Genomic DNA, 21,282 nt, shown 5'->3' with positions numbered 1-21,282 from the left:
ATAAGGAAGTACTTATTGCAGCATGAACTGTTACGGGTGCAGCGGCTTAAGGGGGTGGAAAAATGAGACATGAAAATGATGTTCTAGAAACACAGTAGAGGGAGTTGAAACCTCTTAATGAACAGACGACTGTTCTTTTCCAAAAAAGCGTAGTGACGTGGAGTAGGTCTGCGCAGCAGATACTTTGACCGACCTCCAAGGTATAAGGCAGGCGAAGATCTGGCTGGGCAGTTATGTACCAACCGTAAAACTGTAACATCGGGTACATCGGGCTGAGAAGAAGTAAACGTCGCCAGCCAACAGGCTTCGTCATTGGTTTTGATGGGAGTATGATGACAACCGCAGGTTCTGTGTGTGGGGTGATGGCCGAATTACAATTCAACTCTTAACTAACTACGATCTCATTGTTAAAGAAAGATGCCTGCGAAATTACCAGGCACTGGCAAGGACATGTCCTCCATGGGACCTTTTCAAGAATCTGAGATTACCCGGATATCTTGGCTTAGAGAGGATGTTGTAGAACAAGGAGGCGGAGTGGATCTTCAAAGTCGCAGGTCATCCGTTCAGCTCTAATAAAAAAAAACTAAAGTCTCAATCTTCTAAGTGGATGAAATAATTCGATTTTAGGGAAGAGGAATAGTTCTAATAACAACTAACTTTGCTCTATCTTAAATCATTACTACTGTCACAATCAATATATGTTACTATACTATGTTAGGCAATACTTTTACTTTCGACTAACTCAAAATAAGACATAGACCTTTTTATTTAGGTACAGGACGCCTAATTTGGAAGGTGGGCGGACAAAAAAACTCGCCTGAAAAAATATTTTGTTAATTTTTTTTTTTTTTTTTTAATCTTTTATTGGAATTTACAATTGCAACGGTTGTTGCAACAAGCAAATATGGTACCTGATAATAAAAGAAAATCATGAGTGGAGAAGGCACCCAGTGGTGCCACTCCAGTAACGTGCTTTGCTGTACCTGGTAATGTGGAGGAAGATAGGTATTCTATGAGAGGGTTAGGATGAGCTGCTGTAGAGGAATGAAATTTGAGAAAACGAGTGTTAGCAAGATCTGTAATGAAAGGGATTTAATTTGTTATATTTTTTACAGTATTCTAGACTATCCGGTCATCCAGTAGATAAGTACTAATTGCATTTAAAATAATAACAATAATTTGAAAGTAAATTTTGTAAACTTACATGCAACTTCTAGTGTGGCCGGTTGGCTTTTGATCTGCCCCCGTGATGACCAGGCAATACACTCACACTTGAACTTGTCTTTTCCAAAATATTCTTCAACGTCATCCCGCGTTATATTTACAGCGGCTTCAATGTTTCTAACACCTGTCTGCGGGTCAACAAATTCTTGATGCCAGGCTTTTTCATGAGTCGGCCCACCATTGCACTTGAAAAACACTTGTAGAGCGTGTTCAGCTCGACACTGTAACGTTGCTGGCTTATTTTTGATAATGTAAGTGTCCGTTGGTTCTTCGAGAAATACGGGTAGCGGTACCGATTGTGAAGCATCGTGCACTTCTGATGATGGAATTGTAGGTGAATTAAATGAATCTTCTAGGACATAGCTGTCATCTTCTTCCACTTCATCATCTTCCGCTCCTGCAAATTAAGAATTTCATTAATTAGAATTTAAGATTTCTTTCAATAAAAAATATCTGTTTAAAAGAGAATGTAAGTTAATGATAATCACGAATTATCACAAGATTTCCTAAAAATTATTAATATTCACTTGGTTTTTTATTTTTCTGCCGGCGCATCTACGTCTATGGTCATTAGCGCCCAATATTCACTAGTTAAAAGTATAATTAAAAAAAAAAAAACTGACTCAACCAAATTCTCTGACATTACTGCTGGTTACTCAAAGAAGGACGTAGTGTTATAATTTTAGATTTATTTCAACGAAAATATATTAACGCAATTTTAAACCCACTTATGCCTTGCGTCTGGCATTTACTCATGTTTGCTGTACAAATTTTATGTTATTTTTGGAGTACGTCCTTGAGTGAGCAACTATTTCCGTCTATGAAATTAAATAAAACGGCATGCAGATCAAGATTGACTAATAAACATTAGATTGTCTTCTCAGTCTTTGAATCCAGATATTGGGAAAAGTAGAGAACATTTTTGCAAAATATGTTGTGGCCCGCGTGAATCTTGCCTGTTGCACCAAGTGGCCCGTGTTTTAACTGAGTTTGGCACCCATTATTTAGGGCATTCTGAAGAGAGGCATTTGGAGTTTGAAATATTGTATAAGTTTTAATTCCAAAAATTATAGAAAGAGAAAGCATGTTAATTTTTGAGAATTATTGACAATAATTTTTAATAAATTGTAATCTCTTCAAATATTCCAGTCTTATCACGTGAAAACTTTTGCCTTATACACTCTTGAACCCCTAAAGTACCTACTTAAATAGGGAGCTTGCTTTTCAAGATATTCGCCTCACTAATCAAGGTTACAAAGGCCAGAGTTTCAGAAAGACGAACCATTACTACCTATTTCAGCTGCACTAACTTCGGACAGAGTAAACATTCACTCCAGTCCCGAGACTAAAACCGCTGAAAATGAATAAAAGCCTCTAAACCAGGCCACATATAATTGCATACCTAGTAGCCCAGTAACTACAGGAAAAAGAACTTTTTCTTTGTTATTAAAAACATTATCTGCATTTCGCCCATTACGCCAAGGAAGTATTATTACCCAACGTATCTTAATTCGTGCATCAGGAACAACTACGTGACTGAGGAAATTTGTTCACAGGACGCTCCATTCTATTGCGTAACCACGTTATGTCTAACCTTCAAATACTTAGTCAAAGTTCGTTAACGCCACTCGTAAAATGTGAAACATACATTTTGATTTAATAAATCATTTTTAGGCTTCTAAGAAGCTGGAAACAGAGCACTTTGAAAGTGATATATATATTTTTTATTTTTTGTCTAAGAAAAAGTATATTTTAAAAATCATATTACATTGCCAAAATTTAGACAAAAATGGTACCTAAATAAAGGGTATCTATAGGTTTTAATTTTTCAAAAAATAAAAATGTATTAAGCTGCCACTTGTAACAAAAATTAATCAACTTTTCTACTTTGAAAACGTGACTACCACCATTAAAACGCGACCACTGCCATGAAAACGTTTATAATGAATATTAACTAAGGGTCAAACATTCTGAAAGAGGTGAAATTTTGAGCGTGGCAAATTTTCTGTTTGTTGGTGTATCTGGCAGTTCAAAATCCGAAGGAAATATTTCGCCAAGGAAAGAAACAATGGCTATCACTTGCCTACTAAGTGGATGCTGGGAGCAGGACCAAACCCATTTTTTAACGAGTAGAGATTTATAAGGCTTCATTCTTGCAGCATAAAATAGCCAGTAAAACCAGAAAAGTCACTGAAACAACGTTCTCAGGGAAGCAAACTCCTCTTCTTCCCCAAAAAGAGCGCTGAATCAAACGAGGAACAAGGAGAAAAGAGGAATTTGTCTGTGAAATACTGTACTTATACTTAAAAAAGTAAAGGTAATCGCCTATTTTTTTCAGGCTGGGCTTAACGTCCAAGTACCAATTAGGTGTCGTGGACGGAGGCAACTAGCAAACATACTTTACTGTAAATTTCTTTTATTAACCATTAAATAAAATCCAAGGCCTAAGACTGGGAATCGAACCCAGTACCTCAATGCATACATATTAGCTTTGCAGGTCTCGCCTCTAACCGCTCGGCTATTGTATTTATACAAACGAGGAATTACAAGGCTCTCAGCTTTTACATGAAATATATTTTTTAAGTAAAAAATATAAGAGCAAATTATAAATTTGTAATTATTTAAATAATAAATAATTATAAATATATATTATTAATAAATTATATTATTAGAGCCTTATTAGGCCTTAAATAAGCAATAGAAATATAATAAAAATAATCTGGCAGACGGCTAATAGCCATGGATGTTTTGCTTGAATTATCTAAATGTTTACAAATATTGTAATCAGAATAATTTAAATAAAGCGTTTATTATTATTTTTTTTTTTTTTGGCGCATCAACAGCTGAGGTTATTAGCGCCCGGAGCTTTTTCCAGTGCACTGCCGACCTCCGGACAGTGTTCTCTCGTTTGCAGTCAACACTGTCCATCACCGGACAGTGAGCTGTAAGAAGCTCCTTATTATTATCTATACGGAAAATAATAGTTATATTCTGAGAAATTGTGCCTGAATTAACTAAACTATAAAAGACTAATTATTTCTGTTAAGGACTTAAGAAAATCTAGAACACTGTTTAGTAGTGCATTTAATTATAATGCGAAAACAGTATTGGTAAAATTAAATTAAAAACAGGGAGGCGTGGCAATTTATTATGAACAAGAGTGCGGCAACGCTGCAGAAAGTTTCGAAACCGCAGCTTAAACAGCAAAAGCTAACTTGAGCACGTCCTCTACAAAAAAATGTTCAAATAAAATTTTAGTTCTTTGAAAGTGCCATGAGAGTGTGATTTTAAAAGAAAATTTTAAGCATTGTTTTCGAGAAAACCTGAAAACTTAAGAAATTTTTTCAGGAAGGTGGAATTCCGGAAGACAGATAACTTTTACCCAGACCTCATGGCCATATTTTTTTTTAAAAAAAATATGAGGTTCGAGGTAGTTGAAAAAAAACTTTTTTTGTCCTGAGGAGTTCAGAAGATCATTTTACCACAAAGAAGAGGAAATGAGAGGCAACTTGAGAAAATCGCGTTAAGGGCAAACTGGTACAGAAATCCTTGCTCCGAAGCCGAAATTGCAGGACCAAATTCCTTCCTACATAAACAAAGAAGATACTATAATCAGGATGTAAAATATTTCTCAAATTACTGCAAGAACGCCGCGCATTAATCACTTTTCCACAATATTGTTACGATATAAATAACATCTAATATTAAACGTTGATCAAGGTTTCTATTTGATTTACACCCAATGTGCCCTTATAAAATGCCAAGGGTTTAGTCGAGGGTGGTAGTAATAATAAATTATTATAGCCTACTGGAAATGATTATGGCTGACGAAGAACCGGATACTTTTCATAGATCTATGTGGCATACAGAGGGGGTACACATAAAGCAGGGTTCCTGTGAATAGCTTTTTGAGAAGACTAGAGGAAATACTTGGATTGACTCTCATTTCTTGCAGTGAACCTCACCGGAAGTTTTGAGTCATCCCAATTTTTCACTACCGCCCTTCTTCCGCTAGTTTTATTTCTTAGCTTAGAAAAATAGACACTACTAATTCTGGTATATTTTTATAGAATAGGACAGATTTATTTTTCCTTAGAAATAAAAGATCAAGAACAGCAAGCTTCTCGATAAAATTTTTTACTGCTTCTGATTTCTTCATATCAGCGTTACCGTAACAACCGCTTTTTTTCAGGTTACATTTGAACTTCAAAAAATGGCACAATTTTTGTTTTCTTATCGAAAAAAATTACTATTTTCAATGCAAGATTATTAATGCTTGAATCAGTACTATATTAACTTTAACATTTCTAAAGCTCTTAATAATACGTACCATAAAATTTATAGTAAGTTGTTTTTCAAAGTAAATTCCACTTATATTGGTTTGGATGCCTACAGCGTGGGTCTAATTATGAAGATTAGAGGAGAGCTACTTGACCTAAACTATAAGCCATATATTCAAGGAAGAAACTATAAGGTGCAGTATGTGCAATATGGGCGTCAATGAAGATGTATTTCACTTTCTTGGTCATTGTAGAATATTGGGTTTTATAAGAAAGAAATTCTTTGACAAGGTGACCTTAAAAGAAAGTGAAATGATTCTCTGCTGTTGAATGGTTCCAATTGACTGCCATTAATTGCCTGTATTAAAGAATCTATGGCATATAGAATGTTTCTAGTAGCAAATTTCAATTATCAAACATTATTACCAACCCTTGTCTCGGATGTAGTTTTGATTATTATTATTTTGATTATTATTAACTAGTTCTTTCCTTTGGAGCCCGATTCCCATTCCTTAAATTGAAAAGATTTCTATTTATTTATAGTATAATAAGCTTGAAAATGTTGTTCCTTTAAAATGTAAGCCACAATTTCCTGACAGACGATTGTATTCATGTCAGTATTCGTACAATTCAAATGTGTTATTTTTATTTTTTTTGTAAATATGATAATAAAGTATGTTTTCTATCTATTTATCTATCTATCTATCTATCTATCTATCTATCTATCTATCTATTTACTACTTTCAATGATTATTAGCTTTCTTCAACGTTAAAGAAATAAAATCTTATTTTTACATCCTCTCTTAGAAGGGTGATGCTGATACACAACCTTTAATCCCCTTAAAACTGAGATTTTTTTGGGATGGACGTAATTTTGTACCTTTATTATTTTCGGTTAGGTTTAATCTTAAGCTAAGAATAAAAGGTTCACGAAAACGACTAGAACAAATAAATTTCGCATATCATTATACACACGATCTGTATCTTTAATATAACCATTGAAATGTTTCTTATTGTAGTTGTATATACAGGGTGAACCAGTTAGTAATGTCCATAGGCCTACTGTGTGAAGTACATGTGAAATGGACTTCAAAGACGTATTGGCCAACTTCATATATTTCCAACTGTTCTTGAGTGACGTCACTTTAATTTTTTTTTTTTAAATCATTACTTTTTTCTAATAAAAATGTTATTACTCAGAAAGTTTTAGTCCGAATTCGATTCTGATGACACGGTTAGAAAGACAGATAAATTTTCTAAAAATTGATACCATTTTGAAGCATAAGTTATTCTCCAAACAGCCTCAATCTTCCTCCGAATACTGGAAAAGTAAGAGTAATCTTATTTTTTATGTAAACTCATTAGGCCCTTATGTGACCATTATCAGACCAAGGTGCTGGCTTTACTTCTGTAAAACTGTACTTCACACAGTAGGCCTATGGACATTACTAACTGGTTCACCCTGTATTCTAAATTTGGAAAAAACCGGTTGAACAGAATACCATTTTACTGAACGATTTAGGCTTATTAGCGACTATTTCGAAAAAAGATAATTTCAAAGGTAAAAAAGGTAATCTCAAAGAAATGTCTACGTAAGTTGGGATATAAGAAAGTCACAAGGATGCTCTCCCGAGAAATTTATCAACAAAAATGGACGCATCATAAACTATCTTTGCACTATTTTACACTTAGAATCACAGTGGATGTGTTCATAGGATTAGAGTTGATTCTCTCAGTAATATCTAGATTTTTTTAAACAGGTAATTGCAATAAAGTACAAATAATTCTAAGAACAACTCGGAATTCTCGGAGACACAATAGAATCTCTAAAGTGCAGCGCAAATTATCCCTCACTATCCCATACATTCCTGTCGACATTGTAAGAAAATAAGGCATGTTTCCATTGTAAATCAGTTACTTTTTATAGTTCCTTTTTTTATGAATCATAATTACCCTCCTTAAGTATCCAATTATAACATTAAAACAGATTCCTCATGGAAAGAATGCGGAACGTTTTACATGTAAAATGATTAGCTAGTGAATTACACTTTTCTTAGAAACCATACAACGCATTCAACTGCACCGTCAGTAAGCAGTTCTGGCTGGTGTCGTTGTCCCATCATGGTTGCAAAGTCCAGAGTGTCTGCATTTTCTTACAATTGTCAATTGTTTTACAGTTTTTAATCTTTCATTATAAGCATTTTAGCAGTTCTTTCAATTTCTTTGCTAATATTTCACGTGCAGTCATCGAATAGGTCAAATTACTCCAGAGTAAAGGTCTTTTATACCCTGTGAACTTTTGAGTTGCATCTTACAGATAAAAAATTAAATATTTATAATAAAATAATCAATTTAAATATATTCACAAAACAAGAGAATTGAAAGTTGCGCCGCAAATGATTTCCACAGATAAAGAGCGAATATAAATGTTTACAGAAGTTATGATTTGGAAAAGAAAGTTATTCGAATGATAAAGCAAGAACGGTGAATACCTTAGATGAATATTATTTCGCAATAATGGACTCGAAGCCGAGTGATTTATCTTGTCCTCAGCGAGAAAGGACGAGCCGTCAGGTAAACAGGATTTCTACATTTATGTCTGATGACGTTCAGCTTAATGTTTTGAAACGGAGATGACATTAAATAAAAATAATACTAAAAGAAACAACTTAAAGGTTATCGATTTCCTGAAGCTTAATATAGTGGAAACGAGCGATACGATAATGGTGATTTTGCTAATACTTATATGTACATTGAAATATCATCAAATCGGATCTTCGATGAAACTTCATTCACATTCAACGCTACACCTTTCATATTTTAAATAAAATGTATTTGAAATAATTTACCACTGGATTCCATTATGAGTATAAATATTTAATTAAAGTTCATATCAAAATAATAATGAAGTACAACTATCAAATAGTACCATCCATTGATTGCGCAGTTCACTGGCGAATGGAACACCTTCGCTGACGACACTGCCATTCTCTCCACACACTCTGACCCTATCCTCGCAGTACGCTCACTACAGTCCCACCTTCACTCAATAGAACCTTGGTTAGAAAACTGGCGTATAAAAATTAACCCAACTAAATCTAAATACATAGTCTTCACACTCAAACGTCAAACTCCGCCACCTGTCTTCTTACATCACACACCTATCCCACCAGCCGACCATGTGCGGTACCTTGGAATGTACCTAGACAAGAGACTTACCTGGAACCCCCATACGAGACTTAAACGTACCGAACTAAACAAACGATACAAACTTCTAGCCAGGCTACTCGACAAACGCTCAAAACTCTCACTACAGAACAAACGACGACTCTATACAGCCCTTCTCACACCAATATGTACTTACGGACTCGAACTTTACGGTACAGCTAAAAAATCCAACCTCAATAGACTACAAACACTGCAATCCAAAATTCTCCGCCGCATACTAGACGCTCCATTCTACGTAAGCAACCACACTATACATACAGATCTCCAAATTCCACTTATATCCGAACTTGCCAAAATTCGATACAAAAATTTTCACCAAAAACTCTCACTGCATCCCAACCCTTTAGCTGCAAACCTGTCTACAACTACGCTACCCTCTAATCCTCGAAGACGGCTGAGGCGCCGTTGGCCCCGTGACCAACTGGGTGACTAACGGCGGCCATCAATGGACGACCGTCATTCACGTCTGCCACGCTATTCACATACATTCATCGCATTTACCTATTGTACCTGTAGGTACAGGTGTAAATTTCATTAAAAGGATAATAAAAAAAAAAAAAAAAGTATTATTTAAGTTTTAAACGAAGGTTTTAAAATTAATTGGAAGAATGATGCATCAGCGCATTTATCACACTGATCAGCCACTTCAGATCCGATGCTCTGATCGAGGGTGTCTGATCGCATTTAAAAAAAAAAAAATTATTAATTATTATAAATTCGCCAAAAGACTCTAGGAGGCTAGCTGGCCTCTCTGTATATACATGCCACAATGACATATACCCGTATGTGTACGTAAAAACCTCTTGTTTCCCTCAGGGGATCTAAAAAAAGTATATTTTTGAGTGAAAACTATAAAAATAAAATTAGAAACACAAGTTTTGGTTTTGTTTGTTTGTTTCTTTTTTATCTGAAACAATAATAAATGTGAGTGGAAATAGTAATTGCTGTACGCAAGCGCACAGGAAGTGAGATATATCAGCTACATCAGGACCACCCACGGGGCCACGCCACACTCTCTTCTCTATTTGCTTTAATAACTAAAATTCTCGTGAAACGTGAAGAATTTCACGTTAAGAGAAATATAATTAATAATTTAAATAAATATCTTCAGATATGATTTTTTTTTTTTAAATTTTCTTACTCTTAGCTTCTAGTTCCGTCTGTTAAAACTGTCAAAATTACTGTTTAGACCTGTCTAGTTCAGGAACATTAACTGAAGGTAAGATTCATTAATGTATGCACGTTTAAGCAAATTAAAACTGAATTCTTAGCAATGTATGGTTGGAATTATTAATGGATTGTCTATTTCACAATTCACTTCTCACTTCAGCCAATGAGGACGGTAATTCTAATTAAGTTAAAATAAAATAAAATCTGGTATGATTGTTTGGTATTCTGATGTGAATTCTCTCGCTGCAATTATTACATTGGTAGTACCTTCTTATAACTGGTTGGGACAACGGGGCTAAGAACCGACTTTGAAATACAAATTTGTCTTCTGTCTTCTTCATCACAACTTGTGACGAAAATTTAAACAGCCACTTCAACAATACAGTCCAAAAATGCATCAATTCAACTTTTCCAAAAAAACGCTGTCAAAATTATTAAGGATGAACGTACCTGAATTCAATCACAATCGTCGGAGCCGTTTTTTAGAATTTGGTAACTTACCGAAGTGAATTTCTGGGATAAACTTGCTAATAAAAATAAGAACCCGTTACAGTATTTGCAGTATAGTTCTAGGAATATAATAAAATTGTTGGGTATTTAAGAAAAAAAGAATTGCACTTCAGATTGACGGATTTCAGAAAAAATCTTAGCCTGGTTTTGAGGTGGGACAGTTCTCCAAGCACCGCAGCCAAAGTTAGGCTTGATGCAACAACCCCTTGCAAGACTAAAAAAAGAAAACCATTTTTTCTTAAGGACTGCAATAGATCGTTATAGGTTGTGGATACTATGAGCTCTTTTACCCAGTCATCATCCATACTACATCCAACGACTGCAAAGCAATCAAACAGACAGGACTGCTAAGAAGGTTACTCCTTGCTTCTAGAGATTGTTTCCGAGCCATCCATGCTCTGCAAGAAACATAAGTAATAAAATAACGTTGTAAATTTAGCGAGTAGGTAATCATAAACTTGTTGATCTGTCTCTAGACTAGATCTCCACCCACCATTCTGAGACTTGCGTACACCGATTCTTGCCACAAATGGATTCACGTCCCGAAAGTGAATCGTCGGTTCCAATAACCCCTTTATGTCTTGTATTTCTGGAATCTTGGTTTTACTACTCACTATTTTATTAGAAGAAAGTAAAATATTAGTTAAAAAAGTGAATAAAAATTTATAATGTTACTAACAACATTTTAAGTAATTACTGAAATGGTTTAGACCAAGTTATAAGTAAAAACAACACTCATAATGGCAGTGTAATAAAATTACATTCATACCCAGCACTGTTATATTTATACCGTCATTAATTCAATATTAGAGCCGTGATGGGCATAATAAAATAGTAGGAATTTTCTCAGACAGTTGTTAGAAAAGTTCCCCTTCGCCGCATTCTGCCCACCGCCAGCTCGATTACAACATAAAGTATACATTAACACGACTAAATTACACTATTAAAACCTCACTAATAAGACTGGGTTATAGTTAAAATTAAAAGCCGGCATGAGGCATATTAAGAGTTAGATCTACTTAAGGATGCATAGGTACCTACCATTAGATGCAGCGCAAGGTCTAACACACAACTTATATATGTATGCGTCCGCATGAAAGTAACATGAGTTCGGTGCATTTTTCAATTTTTTGTTTTATTTATAACCAACTACTGTGTATTTCTTTTTTAGCCGATGAATAGTGGGCGAGGCAAGATACAAAACGGCACAATGTTTAGATCACAGTTTTTAATCGAATAACAAATTTAATTGCAGTTTTTATTTAGCATTTTAATCAAATTCATTTAATTTAATAAATGTCATTGGAACTCCGCTGAATTTATGTGTCTATAATTCGATATGAAAAATGTCAAGAGTATGTACCTCAAAAAATGTCTTGTAGCAAATAGTTCTTTATAAGATATGCATGTGAATCTGTTTACACTAAATGCTCTAGACAATTAGATAAATACAAGAAATATTCACTAAATATGGAGATGAAGTTACATCTTTGATTGTTATAAGTAAGGAACGGATTTTTATGTATTTAAAAATGCCAAATATTTAATAAAAATATGCATTTATTTTCGTCAATTATATGGAAAATATGTGATTTTCTTAAAATATTTTCTGGAATATTTAAGTAAAATGGACATTTTTTTTTTATAAAAATGGAATTTTTTTTGGGGGGGGGCAAGTTATAATTATTTATACAAGAAAAGAACATTTTTACAATTTATAATAATTTATTAGGAACAAAATAATTTGTTTTTACAAGTTATAATGATTTATACAACAAAGAACATTTTTACTATTTATAAAAAGATGTGTTAAATTTTCAATTTTGAAAACTTCACTCTTCGAAATTGTTTGCAACCACATGAAATTTTAAATGTTGGAACGTAAAGTGACGATGATCTGGGCGTAAGATGGACTTGTAACGACTAAAAGATCGTTCAACATCTACAGATGTTATAGATGCCTTGCTGAAAGAAGTTATCTCGTTGGTTGTAAAGGGTACACGATGTTCTGAGGTGACTTCTGTTCCACTGATAATATCAGAAATCTTGCAGATGGTCTCCCACCCTTTGTTCTTGCTCAGTACTTCTACCAGTTTTGATCTGATCAGATCTCCCTTACTCCCAGGAAAAAGTTCTGCTGGAAACTTGCGAAGATATTTAGCAACCAGTTGTTTGTTTGAGGCCGATGTTCGTGGCATTTCACCCAAAAAAGAATACACTAAGTGACCGAACGAAATGAATTGGACACTTCAACGAACGAGCTGAAAGAACAGACGTCAGACAACTTCAAAGAACTAACAAGTGCCCGTCACTGTTTAGCAGCATTCTGTGTAAATTACAATAACCATTGTACCCACTGTGATTCACAGCCCTACAGTCTGTGGTTCACAGTTCCTGTCAACCACCTCCCAATTATGAAAATATGCCCAAAATGAAAAATATGAAAAAATATGTACATATTTTGATTAAATATGTAGAAATACTTATTTATTTTAATCAAATATGTATAAATATGCGATAACATCCAAATATGTGGAAATATGTGAAATAAAAGTAGACTCAAACGGCTTAAAAAGTGTCAGTATGAATACATCTAGTTGAAAAACGTCTGTAAATTGCCTAGAAAAAAATATGTAAATACATACGAATCCGTTCCCTAGTTATAAGTATAGTGTTCACTATAAGATCCCTGCCAGGGCAATACAGGAGCTTAAGTTAGTACTGATAATTTTGGACAGAAATAAACACTCAGAGGCAAAATAAATCTTTTCGGTACTTAATGTACAAACAGAGGACATCTGAAGAAGGTGGGTCTGGAACGAGACAGCAAATTCTGTGGGAAGATGGATGAGGCTCCTGACAGACTGAGAAAATGTTGTTCAGGAAAGATTTGGATTCCTGGGAAGCAATTCTCCCAGATTACAAACTTCTCATAGGCCTTGAACTGGATGGAGTAAAGCTCGGCTAATCTGGCCGAGTGACTGGTGAAGAGCAAAATAGAGCTGCAAAGTTGCAGTGCGTTAAACAATAAAAAATCGAATTATGCACTAAAGCAACCAAGTTGTTTGTCGGTTGATCAAAACCGAAAGGATGCGAATTTTTTTTTTAGGGGCTTTTATGGAAACCCACATTGCTATTTCTGCGGCATAAAGCTGCAGTAAAACCTTGACTGCCAAAAGATGATGATAGATACGTTTATTATTGCATATGCAGCCAACATGTAGTACGTATATATTGTTAAACATATGTTAAACAAAAGTTTATTAAAGCAAAAAAGATATGAATACTAAATTACGATGGCCACTGTAAAAGAGTACAATATACATCTAATACATTATGTAAGAAAGGTTGGTTATATGAAAGAGAGAGAAGCAAAAAAACACCTAAAAGAGATAAGAAAAGTAGTCTGACAATGTCAATATCTGTTTATACAGGCCAGTGCGGGTGTTTTACCCGCGTAAACTCTTTACATAAACATATATAACAAAAGAAGGGAGTTAAAGGGAAGATAGAATATGGGAGAAAAACATAATCTACAAGAGAAAGGAAAGACCCTCAGGTTGCCATTCACTTTTTGTCGAGGAAATAGAATATCAGATCTGTCTCGGCATGTTGTTTTATTTTTCCTGTGTGATATAGTTACAGTTAACAAGTAGATATAAAAGGCAAAGGGAGCCAGCAAAGGGAAGCAAAATAAACATTGACGTAGACCATACGTGGATCTTAGAACATTTGAAGTTTACTGACGAAGCGTTTTATTAAGTCACTGAATATAAATGTAAAAACAAATATCTAATTTGTTGCAGCGAAAGGTAATTTAATGCATGAAAATATAGCATTTACTTTCATTTTTGAAATACTGGAAACTAGGAACTTTTCCAGATATGTTTGTGTTTTTCAGATTCTAAAGACCGAATTATTAAAATATATTTTGTTTTCTTTTATGTTCTTAGGTAGATTAGGAAGTCCTGCTAAATTTTCGTTATCAGGATTTCAACAGAATCAACCGTTTGAGGATCCACGAGTCCAAAAAAGTGGTTCAAAAAGCACTTCCAAAGAAGTGGTTGGTACAAATTGGTCTGACAGAAAGAGATTTTTTAGAAAATGGAAAGTGAAATGTAAAATATTTGGAAAGTAAGTTTCCAAAATTCAATTATACAAACTGCAGTGTGAGCAAGTCATGCAAGCGTTCGGAGCAATTTATTTTGTTTTATTTTTAGGGAAAAGAAATCGAGATAATGATCAAGAAACTGTGCTAATACTAGTACAAAAAGTATTATGAGAAAAGTAAATGCAATGTAGAGAAGACCAACGTAATCGACAATCAAAATGCCAAGTAGCCCCAATAATAAGATATCGTCAGAGGGAAATAAAATACTACACTTTTAGCACAGGAGCTCTACAAAATGGCACATTGTCAAGGGTACATCCCAAGATTAATTTATAACAATTAATAGCATGCCAACAATAATGTTCACATAAATAGTCCTAAACGTTCTGTCGAGCAGATTAGTCAGTCTTTCTGCATCAAATTACTCTTAAGAATTCACCAGAGAATTTTGGTTATTAGTGCTGTACAATTTGTTGTGGTTCACTAACTCTCATACTTACGACCTTTGTTGAGACCAATTTTTGAAACCAAATGGCCACACCAAAGTCAAAACTCTCGTAAACACACTAAAAACCAATGTGGTACTTCTGGATCCTTGATTTTAATGGAGAACTTGGCGAAGATTGGGTGGATGGGTACACCAGTCGCCAGAACATGGTGTGACGGAAGTTCTGGTTCTGTGGGAGGGACTTGCTAAATTAAAACCTTTTGTCTCTACAGGACGGTTGTCCTGTTCATCTCTTGCATAACAGATATTGCAAATAAATTGTTGCAGCGAAAGGTAATTAACTGAATGAAAATATAGCATTTATTTTCATTTTTAGAATACTTTTCCACAAATATTTGTGTTTTCCAGAATGTTTAAGGACCGAATTATTAAAATAATCTATTTTGTTTTCTTAGGAATAATGTATTTTGTTAGGCGTTCAGGAAAATACTATTTTTTTTTCTTTTTTTTTTGGCAAAGCAAAACACTCTTAGAATTCATCCATTTGTTTTAAATTTCACATTTATTAAAATTTTGGAAAAGAACTAAAAAAGTGTAATCCGGGGGGGGGGGGCTATCAGAATGTAAATATGAATGAAGTAAAAAGAAAAAAAAGTAAACTAATGCCTATTTTTCAGGCGAGCTTTACGTCCAACTACCAATTAGGTATCTTGGACGGAGGCGACTAGCTAACATGCTTTGTTATAATGTTCTCATATTACAACTTAAATCAAATCTAAGGCTTGTAGACCGGAAAAGGAACCCAATAACGAACAATAGCTTTGCAAGCCACGCCTCTAACCTCTTCGCTAAATATGAATATTACCACAAGAATAATTAATGCGAAGTTCCAAGTATTGAGATTCATAGCTGGCCGAAATATGCACGCCCAGTTTGACGAAATAAAGGATCTTACCAAGAACGGAGAAAAAAGCTCCTTCTTTTTTACAGTAATATCCATATTGCTGCTAGCGGATGTCCGTTTATGGAACTCCACTGAAAGGAATATTAAACGTAGGTTGTGTACAAATCAGACAGGGTAAGAGCGGGAGAAATTGAATACAAAAAGACCATTAAACTCAGTAAATAACCATAAAATACTGCAGAGTGGTTCATCAATCACGTAAATAGTTATTGTTATTGATTTTAAAAAATACATCGTGAATAGACTTTCAATTGGCCAAACTGAGACAAACTTCATGGGCTTGGCGAAGCGCAGAAATACTTCGATTTCCACATACTTACGCAGAACATGGATTCAGTAATTGTAAAGCATTTACCATCAATTACCCAGCTTCCTAACTTTTTTTTTTGTCTTGTTTTTGTTGTAATAAATAAAATGTTTATGTGAATGGCTAAGTATAGTGGACGATGTTCACTGAGCACTCACAAGAAGCGCGTTCTAAAGGAGTGTCGCCATATCGGACAGCCTTTCTCTCAGACGCTGGTGGCATTACAAAACAAAGGAAGACCGCCCATTAGCTTGCTGGCCGCATAGATCTCTCCCTTACATACTGAGCATCACCACTCGCATCATCACTTGCACCATCCTCCCATCGCGTCTTCATCACCACCTTCATCCAGTTTATCATTTAAAAATAATCTATATGTTTTTTATACAAAATTTGTATTTTTATATAGCTTAATCCATTTAATAAGGGCAAAATATTAGCATTCATTCAAAACATTTCAATTAAAAGTTATTAGCTTTGCCTTTCTAGGCGGAACTAACTTTTTGAAGAGATCCTGCCGGAAATTAGTCTTTTATTTTCTATCCACACTTCTTGTTTGCGAATGGCTGCTGCTCCCTAATTACTTACTGTAATATCTCTATTATTACCAGAAAGAACTCTAGAATTATTCCCGATATTCTTTATTTACGTTTTTATACAATTCTGTATTTTTAACTCAACATAAGTTATTTTTATCGCATGGCAATTAATACCAGTAACTAAACAACACTATAACACACTTACCAAGGGGAAACTATGCACCCTTGGTCGTTACTTCTTCATGTTTGAAATATGAACTCATTTTCCTTCAAAGAGAACAGGTTCAAAAACGAAAATAAACTCATGAGGTTAGAGTGCATCCACGATTGTCTCTAAACTGCATTCTTATGTGCTTTATTTATGTACAGGTAGACCAATATCTCTAAATTTGTTCTAATTGTTGTTGACAAGAAATGCATTTTTGATATCAAGTCTTTCAGCGAGGTTACTGTGCAAGCACAATTTAACGTTCAGCGATTCCGAAAGTATTATCGGGTCAACAAATTTTAATCCCGGGGTGTGAGAGATGTTCTCCAACTTTTTTTTAATAACCATTTAAAGGAGTTTATTAATCTTCCGGATAAAATCGTGGTAAAACTGATTTAGTCTTTATAAAGTTCAAATAAACATCCTTAAAACTAGTTTTGAAATGAGTGAAAACCGTTCGCGCACGCGCCAGAGAGTGCACAATTACCAAACCTCCATAGAAGGGTCAAACTATCTTATAATTTGAGTTCAACAAAAACGTTGTGAAATTAATCACAATATTTCCATCGTTTAGAATTAATTTTAAAAAAAAACAAGTTAAGCTTATAAAATATTAAAACTTTATTTATACATGTGTATTACAAAGCAGGACACATGTTGGGATTATAACGTTAATGTTTAGGCAACATGAGTCTATGTTAGCGAAGCACGCAACCATCAAACTTGAATGTATTTCCTACTGTCCGCGCTATTAATGAATTTTGTCAGTCATACACAGCGGGCAGTCTCTCTCTCTGACTCACAACTCCAGTGATGACTCCATTATTTCCTTCTTTGGCCGGCCTCTCTCTCATAACAGTACAACAAACCACCTTATATAGTAGAAGAGTAAAGCTAATTTGGCGGCTTAGAAGGAACACTAAACAGTACTACATGAGAGACATTCATGAGCTTTCTTTTTGGAGATCTGGGAACTCACGTTTGGAGGAGCATTCCCAGCTGAACTCCTTACTTAACCCTGATTCTTATTTTACCACCACTTTCTCAGATTTTTGTTTGGCCGTTGACACAAATTGTGTAAATGGCTGACTGGGATGGAGAAGTACAATTTTTTTTTTTTTTAAAGTTAGACGTCTCAGTCCCTTCTGTTAACCTTCTTCAAGAAGTGCGGAAGAAGAGTGTTGTAGAGGTATGGAAGAAGGAAGGTTATATGGAAGTCACGTAGGCAGTTTCTTCATCACACAGTTTAACATACCTTGAATATGATGTAAGAAGATTTAATTTATGTTAAAATTGGTAAGGCGCATAAACATCTAAAGTAACCTAATGAGATGTATATGTGTATGTGTGAGTGAAAAGCAGAATAGCGAGCGAACAATACCCCAAAACTTCTGAAAGTAGAAAAAGAGAGAAGCTTTTAACCAACCAAAAAACCACGGAGACAAATATGCGTTACAAAAATGCCGGAGGAAAATGTAGATTCTATTGCAGTGTTTCAATTCAGAGACAGAAAAAGAAAAGAAATTAAATGATGCTATAAAAGTTGAGACAGTTGCAAACTGGAGAAGGAAATCCACCTAAGGCTGCTGCAAAGACCAGAAGGGAATAACGACACACATCGTCCTGTTCAGTATGTGATAAAAAAAGATTGCAAAAAGAAAAAAGAAGAAATTTCAACTGCATTAATTACTGCACCTGGTAGCGGGGATTTCTCAGATCTCAACGAGGAAAAAAAAAATATTTCTTTTTGATGGGAGACTTGGGTTGTACCTCTCTGGAACCCCGCGCATCATTATGGCATCCAATAAGGTCCTGAGTCTATTGACCCTGTCACTCTTCCTTCCTCAATGTTTACGGCTTCTTCACTTAAAGATTCCTTGTTTACCGTTTAACAAGAATAAATGTTCTGGTTACTAATTCTACAAAACTTATTAATGAACTTCGTCAAAACGTTAGTCACATTTAATTAAATGATTCATTAAAAGTTGCAAATTAAAGGAAGCACAAATCAATTAGCTTTTAATTGTATAGAATCTATACTAACCTTACGTCATGCAGGAGTTTCATATGAACGCATCGATTAGTTCAACAATCAATTACGTATGTTTTTATTAACAAATTTCATTTTGAACTGAAGATGGCTGAAGATTGACACCATGGAGCGTTAAGACTCCACTGCCGATATTAGCTGAACGCAATTAAACTTGTAATTAATATTTGTTTAATTACTATAGTACAGATAAGTCAAAAAGTAGAGTAATCGCCCATTTTTTTTAGCGTCTAACTACCAATTAGGAGTCGTGGACGGTAGTTCAGATAAGTATAATTGATTATCTCGTTACTATGACATTGGCTAATTATAAGTTCACTAGTTGCCACACCTAAGAAAGTAAGTAGTATAAGCAAAACGAGTGCGTGTTGGCCAACAGCCTAGCGCGATAACCCTGTAATTTGACCTCTTGTCAGTGGATTTATCTGTGAACCGGTCTGTAGCTAGGTCTCTCTATGTGACAGAAGGTTATTCCTTCAGCGGGTGAGAACGTTGACGTGTGGCCGTCAATCATCTAGTTAGCTGACTCCTTCTGTTCGTTACCAAGGTGGAAGGCAGCAGGCGAGCCACGTACTAGTCATTAACTAAACTAACAACGAAATATGTTTGATGAATCTACTATGTGATATAAATAGATCGTTGATTAATTATATTTTGTTTTCGTCATCAGTATGTAAAAGTATTCATTTTGATTTAATTGATTATATTGTTTGTTTTTATAAAATTGCTCCAACCACCTACAAAATTTTTTTTAAACACCAACTTCTAAAATTAAAAAAGTACATTATTATTTTTCAATTTAAGGCGCACCAACCGCCAAGGTTATTGGCGCCCAATAATAAATATTATAATTTTTTTGTTTGTTTGTTTGTTTATTATTTGTTTATGTGGTGCAGTAGAATTCCATTTGTTTGAGCTCTTGTCAGTCAATATTAAAAAATCGCGAAAATCAAAACCATTCTTAATTTAGTTAACAGAGACAGCAATTAGAGAAGCAACATTAAAAAAAACTTACTAACGTAAGACCCAACTGGACACACAGAGGAGTCTGTGGAGTAGGTTGAAAAGTTACTGCATTCCCATTAAGAAATCATTAAATCGGAAACTAGTCTTCCTTCCTTCAAGATCAATTCGAAAAGAATCTTCTGTAGAACGTTAATAGTGAACATTCGTTCCGTAACGTCAAGAATAATCACCTAAGGAAGATAGCAACACTAAACTACCATCGTTTGTGCGCATATCTTTGCAGTACTCAGGACCAGAAAGTGCGAAGTAATAGCACAAACAAATTTATAAGGAGAGAATTATTCTTTAAAAATAATCACCACATCTTAAAACTTCACCTACATTACTTAATTGAAAGAAAAAAAAAAGGCGGACGTTCTAGGCCGGATCCTGAAGGCAAAATCCTGAGAATTTCTCACTTCCTCATACTCTAAAATAAGGAGTATTGTGATGGTCAAATTTTCTATATAGATTTTTTCCCGAAAATTGATAAGTCCTCTAGATTCTAATTTCGAAATTTTCAGCTACGCAAAATTAACTACAGGCGGCCCTCGACTCTCCTATCTAATTGGATTCTGAAATATAATTTAGAGTGAACATTCACTTGACTTTTCCTAGCTAATATTCTCAAAACAAGTTCAAAACTCACAAATTTTCTTTAAACTGCAAATGTTTGTCTCAAATTTAATTTATAACACTTTAAAAAGGCTCTAACCCCCACCCCTTAAAAGTTCAATTTTCTAGTAAAAGTTATAACTTTGTAAGTTGTAAACACAATATACAATGTTCAGATGAAATCACAGGAGCTTTTTGAGAGAAAAAAAAACACAAAATAGAGAAAAATATATTCTGTTAAGAGGGACTTTTGGTCTGCCAACTTTAATCACATTCAGAATTCAATCCCACATTTGGTTCTTATAATTACAAAGAAGATGGCAATATAGTACAATAATACCCCTTTGGAGGAATGCGAACCATTTACCAAAAGTGCTCGGAAAAGATGTTTCAAATAAAATCATTAGATCTAGGAGTATGCAATTGGTACAGCAAGGCTAAAGAGAATCTAGGAGGCGTTTTCGAGACGAAAATCTTATTGTGGCGTCGTCTAATAGCGACTAAGTGAAATATAAAATTTAAACTTTTTGCAGCTTTAATTTTTGAATTACGTGGATACATACACACTGACAGACAAACTGTAAGAGAGGGGAAAGGAGGGATTTTACCAATCTGTAAAAAAC

General features: G+C 34.5%; 1 protein-coding gene across 6 annotated transcripts in view; it reads right to left on the bottom strand.

The window, feature by feature from the left end:
* The window catches only part of unc-5, a 689,026-nt gene that overhangs the window by 427,254 nt on the left and 240,490 nt on the right, over positions 1 to 21,282 (bottom strand). For all 6 annotated transcript variants that reach the window (XM_074136688.1, XM_074136706.1, XM_074136735.1 and 3 more), the window contains exon 4: positions 1,205 to 1,621. In XM_074136688.1, coding sequence (XP_073992789.1) covers positions 1,205 to 1,621 — 417 coding nt within the window. The remainder of the gene's footprint in view (positions 1 to 1,204; positions 1,622 to 21,282) is intronic.

Source organism: Rhodnius prolixus, unplaced genomic scaffold, assembly GCF_049639745.1.
Source record: "Rhodnius prolixus isolate KJV_2025 unplaced genomic scaffold, Rpr scaffold_1, whole genome shotgun sequence".
NCBI lineage: Eukaryota > Metazoa > Arthropoda > Insecta > Hemiptera > Reduviidae > Rhodnius > Rhodnius prolixus.
Note: the sequence above shows the minus strand (reverse complement) of the source record. Positions and strands in the feature narration are given on the sequence as shown.